Source organism: Esox lucius, chromosome 20, assembly GCF_011004845.1.
Source record: "Esox lucius isolate fEsoLuc1 chromosome 20, fEsoLuc1.pri, whole genome shotgun sequence".
In the NCBI taxonomy this organism is placed as follows: domain Eukaryota; kingdom Metazoa; phylum Chordata; class Actinopteri; order Esociformes; family Esocidae; genus Esox; species Esox lucius.
Window position 1 is genome coordinate 17108842 of NC_047588.1, and position 11886 is coordinate 17120727.

At 39.1% G+C, this 11886-nt stretch overlaps 1 protein-coding gene across 1 annotated transcript in view; it reads left to right on the forward strand.

Annotated features, from left to right (window-relative positions):
- The window catches only part of pnp4b (purine nucleoside phosphorylase 4b), an 11022-nt gene extending 2179 nt beyond the window's left edge, over positions 1-8843 (forward strand). Inside the window, exons 2-7 of the mRNA XM_010885134.4 lie at positions 489-661; positions 2964-3067; positions 5999-6174; positions 6811-7001; positions 8187-8266; positions 8430-8843. Of these exons, the coding sequence (XP_010883436.2) occupies positions 489-661; positions 2964-3067; positions 5999-6174; positions 6811-7001; positions 8187-8266; positions 8430-8576 (871 nt within the window). The 3' untranslated portion in view covers positions 8577-8843. The remainder of the gene's footprint in view (positions 1-488; positions 662-2963; positions 3068-5998; positions 6175-6810; positions 7002-8186; positions 8267-8429) is intronic.
- Positions 8844-11886: the final 3043 nt, after the last annotated feature.

Sequence of the window (11886 nt, forward strand, 5' to 3'; positions counted from 1 at the left end):
TTTATATTCAAGGATTATTTTGCTTATGACTTCCTTAGACATGTCACCATATTGACGGTGGTACAGGGCGGAGAATGATATTGTTTCTCTCTCAAACCCTGTTGAGCGTTAAGGTATACTCTTTAGGGAGCTGCAACTTACCACAGATGAGATAAATAACCCAGAAAAGAATGATGACCTGCCTCTAACTTAATTACTTAGAACTCATTAGAAGGTCTAAATAAGTTCTCAGAATATTTTGCCCTACGTTTGTTTTTGTGTATAATGCAAAAATGCACAATTGCGTAACAGGTCCCATGGGGACAATCTTACAGACATATACTTTGAATATAATCAAGCCTTGTCACTACCCCCCGGGACCTGATCTGAATGGGATATGGTCAGTGTAAAACAATGTCAAAAAATCTAAAGATCATGAACAGTTTGAAATATTTGAAAATTAAATGAGTGTCATTTAAAAGTAGATAATTGAGTGTCATATCTCCTAGCTGTTGCTCTTTTGAGGACTACAACCAGACGACAGAATGGCTTCTGAGCCAGACGAGACACAGACCGAAGATCGCAGTGATCTGTGGCTCCGGCCTGGGCCTACTGGCTGACAGGGTCACCAACAAACAGACCTTTCCTTATGCCGACATTCCCAACTTCCCTGTGAGCACAGGTAAGATCACAGTCACAAACATAGCATTTATCAACATCATATAAATATGATACTAGTGATATCTCCAGTGAGTCTCTAACCAGCTAACAGTAAATGCTCCTACGGATTCACAGATGCAGTCAGAGACTTGCAATTAACAAAATAATACATTTTAACTTCCTGTTTTTAGCTGGATGAGTAACAGTTGTTAATGTGTGTATAATCTAGAAGTAGGATCAGTATTATACCTTAGTTAGCCATAAAACTCCAAGTATGAAAGTGACTGACGTTTATATGGGTGTCTATATTTGTCTTTATAAACTTTGTCATGTATTGCCTATCAAATTGAATAGTAAACACCTCTCTGTAAATATTACCTCTGCACAATTACTCTATTCCGGGACTGACCGTGTGTTGCCCTCTTAGTTATGCCTTCACAGCAAAATAACTTTTAATCAGTTTTCCTCACTGATGACACTGACACCATTTCAGCTAAATAGTTTATTATTACGTCCTAAAATGCATAGGAATTTCTGCGTGTGTCTGTCAAAATGTTGCATGGATTAACAAATCATAACCTGCTAGTGTGAAAGTGAACCAAGAATGAGTAACTATGACACATGAATAAAATATTATAACTTGAGTAAAAATAGGTCCTAATATATCTGCCACATGGACTTCTTATTATGATCTCATGAACAAATTTAAATATTCATGATGTGGAGTGAATATGAAATTTGTTCACAATCTTTCTGATGAACCTGATAATGTTTGCTTTGCTAATATCAGTAGAGTAAGGTGGGTATTTGTCTGTGCAGAAAAGCCATAGCCTCCTATCTAGTTACCAGACAGCTTTTTTCTGTCCTTGAACAAAGCCATCATAAAGAAACAAACAAAAATAAGAATACTTTATATAACGTTTGATGATAACCATCCTTAGACAGAGATGACCTTTATCTTCAATACATTTTTGTTTGGTTTGTGTAGTAGGCTTCCCTGTTATATTCTAATTCAAAGTGACAGGATATTGAATGTTCCATTCATATCACTGGCCTTGTATAATGTGCTATGCTGTGTGAACCTGAAATGATATGGGAGTAATCTGGGAGTAAAAAAGCTAAAATTAAAACATGAACAGGCTTGTAGGAAATACAACTTAGTACTTAATAACTTAATGTGGACATTTACAACATTATTGTTGCTACTTTTCAGTTTGTTACTGTTATTATATATAAAAAAAAATCAAAATTAAATTACATAATAATAATTCCAATAAAATAATAATAATAATAACATTTATGTACAAAGGCTTTAAAAACTGAATTTCTGCATTATTATTACTGCAGATATATTATGGACCCTGACACCAGGGTCAACATTTTTAAATGGTTTGGTTCATTTAAATAGGATTTATGTTGTTACATAATGCTACCGATCAACAGCTACACATCAACAGATAATTTTAAACATTGAAAACACATGAAATAATCATGTTTTGTTATGCCTTGTAGCCAGGGCTGTTTATGCTTTAGTCCCATTTGTCTATAATTTATTAGCCATGAGAAACATTCTTAAATTATGACAAAGATAAACAACAGCATTTCTATACTTTTTCATAGTTGATGTTATAACTCAAAACTATATAATACCATAGGGCCTAACCCGAAATAGCACTTGCCCTCAAGAGGCTGAGCATGTGTCCGGTTTCGCAGACACAGATTCAGCCTAGTCTAGGAATAAAAAAGTCCATGGAGAACTCCATAGGGCTTGATATTAGCCCTAGACTAGGCTGAATCTGTGTCCATGAAGCCGGCCTATGGAGGGAGTTTTGGATGGTACCGTAGTGGCACTGTAGCCGCTCTTTACCCTCTAACAGCCTTGGTGGAATGTTGGCAGCATTGCCTCATTGTACCTTCCCTAACATCATTGGTTTTGAACAGGGGTGCAGAAGGTTCCAGAAGGTCTGGTCACATACATGCCTCAAGTCATTGGCATAGTGTGGCAACGTTAGGCCTGGATGCACCACTGCCTTAGGTGGCAGGAGTCCAGGTGGACATTTAACAGACCTGAAACGGTTTATATAGTTCACAACCCAGTCCAAATATTTGTCCTGAAGTTCGACATGTTGCCCAGGAGAGAAGAACATTTCCAAGCCATTTTAAGGTTTATTTTCACCAATTCTACATTTTCATGTCTTATAAATTATCATATGATACCAGAAGTCAAATCCTGACTAACTCACCATTCAAATAAAATGAATGATGGACCTTGCAACCCTACGTGTTAACTTCTCTGACAGAAAATATTTGCATGTCTCCTATAGTTCCAGGCCACGAGGGCTGTCTGGTGTTTGGGGTTTTGAAAGGCAAATCCTGTGTCTTCATGCAAGGCAGATTCCATCTCTATGAGGGCTATTCACTATGTAAGGTAAATCCGCTTTCAGTATGCAACCTATGTATTCTGACCACATAAATGTATGTACAGAGGCAACCAGAAAAATAACAGACATTTAAATTATTATTTTCTTTCTATATGGGTCAGGTTTTGAACATTGAGACGTTTGTTTTCCACTGTTCTTTATCCTCTTTTCCCTGCTGCTTTATCATTTCCCTTGAGATCAGGGAGACGTCAGCCAGGATTATTTAAATAATCAATATCCATGGACTCTGTGGATTCAACCCAGTCCTGGATAATCTATAACCCTTACCTATTCCAACTATTGCAAACACTAAATGTTTTTGAAATATTATTTACCAAGTGTGTGCACTTTGCTTATATTAGCCCTCACACAGAAGACAAAGAGTGGACCAAAATGGGTGCTTTCTTTTGAAACGCTATGCTAAACATACCCCATTGTGGCTCAGCAAGGTCACAGTAACTGAGGGAGCCCTGCTCCTATTTGTATAACGGAGATGGGCTGACATCTCCAGCCTTGGCCCATTAACTTTATCTGTCACAATCTGCTGTGAGGCAGGCAGGAAGAGGATAGAACCCAGCCTGGGAAGTGCTGACTCTGCACAAGGCTGTTTATTTAAACAGAGTTTAGGACAGGATCACCACTGATCTGGACCCTGTTTCTTAAAATCATAATGCTAGCACTGTTCTCACTGTTGGGTCATTCTGTGTGAAAAATTGAACAAAATGACCATCAAACTGAAAAGAATTGAGCACAAGGAACTGTCCTGTAAGAATGTTTTTTTTCTTCTTCTGCATCTTGTCATGATGTTGGGCGAAATGGTGAGTGGGGAATTATGTACCAGCAGGGTTTAATTAGTGGCCCCTATGTTGTAATATCCAGTCAGTCCAATGTATTTTTAAAATCCTTCTTACACCACCAATTCTCTAAAAGTGCTTAAAACCCTAAATAAGTCACTCCAAATTGAATCCTTGCATAAAGGCACCACTACTCTCTAGACCTCTCTAGACCTTGAGAGAAGGAAAAACTAAAATGGAGACACCAGCGGTTCTTCAGTGATTAAGGCACTTCAACCACTGTCATTGTCATTGTCGCTATGTCCAGTTTCTTGCGATGTTTGATGTGATTCGCCCAATCAGTTCATCACTGGAGAGATATATTTCATTTCTTGGTCTGTAATTGATAAGGGTTCCATAGCACATTTACAGTATGTTCAGGAAGGTTTCATAAATCCTTGTTCAAGCACAATATGCAGCACTATCCGATATGCAGTGCCACACACAGCCATCTGATAAAATGTATAACTGACATTATTGTCCATACACTCCATCAGTGACAAATCCATGAGTCATTACATCTGACAACCGCGATGCCAACAACACACCACTCTGAAAACAGTTCATGTAAAGTGAGTACAGTCAGTCAGCATCAAGTGGAGATGTTACTGGTTCGCTAAAAATGTTGCTATGAATTTTAGCACACCCTGTTCATACACTTATTTATACGTTCGTGTTTGTAAATAAGGTATAGTGCATTGCAGAAAGGCCATATGATTTTGCTTTGTGGAATTGCTGGTACCCTTACAAATACAATCTCTACCTTCCTCTTCCCTGATTTGTAATCAGTGTGTGAGCTGTTATCTCGCTCCCTCAGTGTGTCAGTAGAAGATGCATGGCGAGGTTAATTAGCTGGCCTGCTTTGTTAGCCCTCCCTGACCTCTTCTCCCTCTGAGTGGTGACTTTCATCCAAAATGTTAGCATGCAGCTTGAGTTAGCCTCAGCAACTACTTCTGCAGTGAACAGATTATGCAGCCTGCTAAGAGCTATTGGCATGCATGTTTAAGATAATAACGTATACACACAAGACTACACCTGGCTGAGAGAGAGAGAGAGAGAGAGAGAGAGAGAGAGAGAAAGTGAGAGAGAGAAAGCAGCAGGAAAGGTGATCTGGCATTGAAACATTTGCACCAATTACCTCTCTGCAGGATGACAGCCACTCATGGCTTGTATGCTGCCAAAAAATATCATTTTCATGAGTCTCCACATCACACATAAACACACACGCCCCCTCACACTCAACCAGCCAATATGGAGGTTCCTCAGATAGTGGCGTGTGCATGTCTGTGGGCGGTCTGACCATATTGGCCATTCCTGTCTAGAACCACTCCAAAGAATAGTGTTTGTCTGACTAAGTCGTGTGTATGAACTGTATTTTATTACTGATGCTGAAGCAAGATTGATACAGTATATGCAAATTATTTTAGTATACATATAACAACAATTTGTACTGATACAAATAAGAAACATTATATTCATATTATTGGGATGATATTAATACACTATAAGGAAAATGTAAAATAAATATGATTATGGCCTTTTTCTGTAAGAGCTGTTTAAATGTCAGGCTCCCAGAATTTCTGACTGTTTGGGAGGGATGGTACTTTTGGCCTATTGAATGTCATAAGGCTGATTGTAATAGACCAATGACTCTTTGACTAGTTAAAGGGGTGGGGTTTTTGCTAATCAGGTCTGATACAAAAATCTTCAAATTGGTTAATGAAAACCCACATAGTCAGAGAGAAAATATCTACAGGCCAAGGAGGCTCAGGGAAAGAAATAATTTTAAAGATGCAGAAAACAAACATAACAAACATATATATATATGGTGTGTATTCAAAAACTAAACACACACAGTGACACATTAGACAAACTGGTTATTTAAAACCCTATAAAATAAACTGCCTGCCTAAACAGTGAATGGAGAATGTTTTTATTGGTTAAACTGTCCTCACCTCTCCTCATCACTCCCCCTTCCCTTTCTCTAACAACTGTCCACTCCTTTCTTCATCCTTCCTCCTAATATTTGGCTCTTCCTTTCTCTACCCCCCTCCCCCCTTCTGTATTTGTATCCTTTCTCTCGATCCTACTCCTGTCACCCCCCAGGTCACATTCCCGGTGCGGATCTTTAAGCTTTTGGGTGTGGAGACCCTCATTGTGACCAATGCCTCAGGGGGCCTGTGCCCAGACTTCAAAGTGGGTGACATCATGCTAATTAAGGACCACATTAACCTGCCGGGCTTTGCCGGCCAGCACCCTCTGTGTGGCCCCAATGATGAACGGTACAACCACAAGAAAAGACACGGAGATGGGTAGAGGGGCGGGGCGAAACCATGATGAACAGTACAGACAGAGAGAGAGATGGAGAGAGGTAGAGAAGGGGGGTTGGCAAGGGTGTGAGAGATGGAGAGTAAAGGAGAGGGTGAAAAATGGATTAAGGTCTGAAACAGGAAGGTGGAAGTAGTGGGGGAAAATACATACTTTAATCTATAGTATCTAGCTTGCTAGGCCATGCATGCATTTTCCGTTTACATCTGGAGATTTTAGATGCCTTTACTAGTAGTGATTTAAAAGCATTATGCTCAGAGATCTTTTTTGGGGATACTGTCCATTGTCTTCCAGTATTATTAAAAGCCCAAAATAGCTGTTTATATGTCAATTTTAAATTGTTTTAATAATTTCTAGCAATTAAATATCTTGCGCCAAAAGAACGGTTGAAAAGCAACAAAGGTTATAATCAGCAAACTAATTTCTTAAGCAAGAATGCTGCTAGACGATTCTGGGGAGAGGTCTGGCATCTAAATCGAGAAAAAGTATTGTGTGCACCTGCTCTTTAAGAGTAGCATATTGTTAACAGATTAACAGAGTTGCACTGTCCCACGGATCAGCCTGTATTGATTTGTTGTGCTCTGTGCCAGGTTTGGGATCCGATTCCCCTGCATGACAGATGCCTACAGTAAGGACCTGAGGAAGCTAGCTCTGGATATCAGTCATGAACTGGACTATACCAACTTTGTACGGGAAGGGGTATACTGCATGGTGAGCGGGCCCAACTTCGAGACCGTTGCTGAGGCACGAATGTTGCAGGTCCTGGGATGCGACTCTGTGGGTGAGTGAAAATACAACACAGGACTAAAAGGCTTCAACCAATACTGTGTTTTCAACACACAACAATAATTCTGTAAATTACAGTTAATGTTAGAAAGTAGTTATAATTTAACTGAAATAGCAGATTAAGTGTATCCAATAAAAGCTAGTCTTTCGCAATGATAGATTCAAACCAACAGTCAACTAAAGAGGGGATGATTTCTTCGTGGAGCCAAGTGCCCAGCCCAAAACGGCTTTATGACCATAATGACACAGTCACTCTCCTCTTTCTAGTTCATTAACACAGCTCTAATTGGACCTCCCTCTTAAAAACCCTGGTGAGCTTGTTAATAAATTATGATGTTAGCTCCGTTAACAGAGGCAACTAATGCTAATTAGCTTAGCGATTAGGTCAACAGAGAGACCAAGGACTGCTGTTGTGACGCTAATTGGTCTGATGGTCTCATCCAGTAATAAAATTTAAGACAAATTTAACTGTAAAAACAGAACAATAATCAATATCCACTCCCACAACATGAAATTCAGATAAGACACTTCTGACTTGTTTTGTTGTCTTCAGTGATGTGAGCAGACAGATAAAACTGATGCCAACCTTTATTTTCCATACTTGTCAAACACTTTTGGGATGCAGGAATGCAAAAAAACAACATTACAGAACTAACAAGGAAAAACATCTGGGTGAAGCACTTTTTGCAGTTAGCCACTGCACGATTGACAACTGTTACAGTGGTGCCGTGACTCGGATTGTATGTAGAATTATTAACAATAACTACCTGTCATTGTCTTGACGAAAAAGCACTTTATTACAAAATGGATGAGACGGCTCAAATCCTGTTGCTAGCTAGCAAGTCCACATCAATAATGTTAATTGGATGAGTGTGAATGTTAGATTTGAATAGTTGCCTGTAAGTTTTTTATCATGATCTTGCTTCTGTTCCCATTGACTATTAACAGCAGAATGGGATTAAGGCTCAGGATGTGGTCAATACGCAGATGAATGATGCTACACAGTATTACCACCTCTCCACACACACCATAGACACACACTCATCATCCAGTGCCATCCACAATTGCCATTTGTTTCAGGGTTTTTTAAATGTCCCTGCTCTTCCCCATCTCCCTCCCTCTCTTTCTCCATCCTCATTACTGTCTCTATTCCCCACCGCTCCTCCTCCCCCTGCCATAGGCATGAGTACAGTTCCAGAAGTGACAGTGGCCAAGCACTGTGGCCTGAGGGTCTTTGGTCTTTCCCTTATTACCAACAAGGTATTTACTGACATCTCTTATTACTGTAAATAATTGATTGCACCTTATCTGCGTGCATTTATATCAACAGCTCAGTATTTATATTCTGTCACCTAGTTAGTAAGTATGGTGAAGCTGCATCTTATGTTAAAGAGTTACGGAAAAAAACTCTGCTATTGTGAAGGTCTCCCTGGACTACAGCCGTGAGGAGAAGGTGAACCATGAGGAGGTCCTTGAGATCAGCAAGATGAGGGCGGAGCATCTGCAAATGATGCTCAACACACTCATTGCCCGCGCCCACCTACTGGATGAGGGAATCAACGTCAACTGAAGGAGGGCATTTGTGAAATACATAAATAAACTCTTTCACACGCACTGTATCACAGCACACATCCACACATACATACATACATGTCCATTCAACATGAAAGGCTTTAGTACATTTTCTCAAGTAATTCAATGTTCTAAAGCTTGCCAAGTCTTGTTTAAAGGCAAGAAGTAGGCAAATACTAATTTGACGGTAGGATCGTGAGCACCATTTTTAATATCCTTGTTTAACTTCAGCTGAAGAGGTGCCATTAACTAAGGACATTAAGGGAGAGGGAGGGAGGGAGGGAGGGAGGGAGGGAGGGAGGGAGGGAGGGAGGGAGGGAGGGAGGGAGGGAGGGAGGGAGGGAGGGAGGGAGGGAGGGAGGGAGGGAGGGAGGGCATGAGTATGAAGTAAAGAGAGGGGGGTGGTGATACAAAGAAAATAATGAATTGCAAAATGTAACATTCAAATATCAGAAAATTGCATTTAATGATAAATAGTGGGCGAAAAGATATACCTTAAGTAATACACAGCACAAGTAATGTACAAATAATACTGCTTTTGTTAAAATTGATGCTGCTTACAAAAAAGATATCCTAGATTATTATATTTATATATTTCTCTTTTTTTTGTAATGATCATGTTTTTTTCTCTCATTGTTTATATTTAGAATCTTAAAATAATTTTGGTGCTTCATTATGTTTACCACTTGAGTCTTTTTCATACAGTTGATGACTACGTCCATGATAAAAAAATGATTGTGTTACTATTTAGTATGACAATAACAGAAATCATAATTGCTATAGCCTAGAATTTTCACAGTAATAGAAGAAGTTGAGAGAATGAGTTGGTAAAATGCCAAAGAAAAAGCTCTGTTCACTGCTTTTCCATACAGTAAATTGAAGTGCATTCATCTATCTGAGAAAACACTGCCATCTTTTGTAGGGTTCCTCAGCCAATATGAAACACTAATCTTCTGCACAGTAGTGATAAGCTTGGAAAACACTGATGTGTTTGTAATAAGGTTTTTCCATTGTAAATATATGTTTAAGAAAGACAGACAGATTGTTAATGTGTTTGTATGTGTACATGCATGAGTTTGGGTGTCAGAATATGCATTTGCATGTACCTTTGTTCTTATATATCTTAACCATAATGTGTGTGTCTACAGTATGTATGTGTGTGTGCTTGTCTGTCTGCACTCTGCGTGTGTTTGTGTGTGAAATGGGGTAAACCAGGGTTAAAACAATCTATTCAGGGTCAGGCTCAAAGTAACCATGTGAAAAATTGGATATTCAGGACTTCTGACCTTGTGTATGGACTAGTAATGACAGGTGAAGAACAGCAGCCCTCCTCTCAGACAGCTCATATAATTAACAGCAGCCCTCCTCTCAGACAGCTCATATAATTAACAGCAGCCCTCCTCTCAGACAGCTCATATAATTAACAGTAGCCCTCCTCTCAGACAACTATAACATAGAATATTTGCCTTCCTCTAAGATAGTTGTAATAAAGACAATGCTCATCTTGAAGAGACATATCTGTCACCAGGAATGGCTGATGATCTGGTCATGGATTATCAATGATTATTGTCAGAGCTCATTTTTGTCTTTAAATAAATAATGGCATATCTCAATCATAATGTAGAGCAAATAGCTCCCCCAAAATGATCTTAGTAGAAGTTAGTAGACCATTTTTATTTAGCCCAAGGGCCTGGGACCTATGGTGTTATAATCTACCGTGTAAGTGTATCCAAACTATTGACTGATACTGTAGCTAATACACTGTTAGTTAACTAATCAGAATATTAATCACACAGGGCGTTCTGTCATCCTTGAGGCTCCTTAAGATGGATCAGCGGCTGTTCACACCCAGTTCATTTACAAACTCCCCAAAGACATCCCTTTAGCAAGCCAAAACAAGTAACAAATAGGCTTTTTAATCACAATCTTACTCTTTGATTTTCATACGCTTAACCCTTATGAAAAAGAATAGGGTCTGCTTCCTTGCCTTCCAGTCATTACAAGGGAATACAAATGTTCTCCAGTAAAAGCCCATTATAATCTCCTACATGAATAATTAGCTAATTATTATAATTACACCAGAACTATTACTTTAAATCCAAAGGGGAAGTACATTTCTTACTGGCTAATGTGGCAGTTTCTCAGAGAAAGGTAATGTTTGGATGTTTTTCTTCTACCTTCATGACTTGTATTAATTAAAGAAAGATTTATTCATATTATTCAAAAACATGAAATTAACTTCTATGAGTAGCAATACTGTAATAAAATGGAAATTGTTCCCAATTCCCAAAACTGTTTCAAGACACACAAAATATGTTCTACTACAGTGCATCAACACTAATTACAATCAAATCTTAAATTATTCTTAAGGGGACATATGTTTGTTTCTTATTAATTTCCCCATTAGCCAAGTTAGGACACATGTTTTTGTCTGCTTAATTTAGAATAAATTGGAGGGTTATAGTAAGTTGACACAGGCAGCCCAATAATTTCCTTTAGACAAAATAATAATTCTGAGTGGGGCTGCATGTGTAAATCAGTAAGAGGGATGTGGAAGGGAAGCTGGCATCTTCAGTTTTGTCTTGTCAAAGAGCAATGGAATTCACATCATTTTTTACATGATAACAAGCGATTGGAAATGCATACATCCTCCTAACACCGTTTGACCAAAATCCTGAAATTCAGTGTTTTGCCTAAGAAACCAGTAAGGTAGCCATGATGGACTTCCTGACATTTATATTTTTGGAAAGAATTGCCTCACCACTGGCACCCAATCAGAAAGTAAATTTCTGACATCTATGGATACAGGTCTCTCTAACCAAGATTGTTCAGATTAGTTCAGAAAACAACATGGCTGCAATTGATCAATAAACATTACTGTAGATAACAGTCATGTGGGACGTGTGGTCTGGCCTATGAAGTAATGCCACACAGATGTTGGCACTTTTTGCAAACACTGTCAAGACTCAATATCTGCGAAAAAATTCATATCATTCAACATTCATATACAGCCTGGCGGCATGGTGTGCTGATAACAACCTGGCCCTCAACACAAAGAAAACCAAGGAGCTCATTGTGGATTACAGGAAGTCTAAAGGCTACAGTCATGTTCCAGTTCTCATTGATGGTACTGAGGTGGAGCGTGTCCTGCATCAAATTCCCAGGTGTCCACATATACTAGGACCTCCCCCGGTCCCTCAACACCTCAGCCCTGGTCAAAAAGGCATGGCTTTTTGAGGAGGCTGAAGAGGGCCCAGCTGTCCTCCAAGAACACTTTTACCACTGCATAATCAAGAGCATTCTGACAA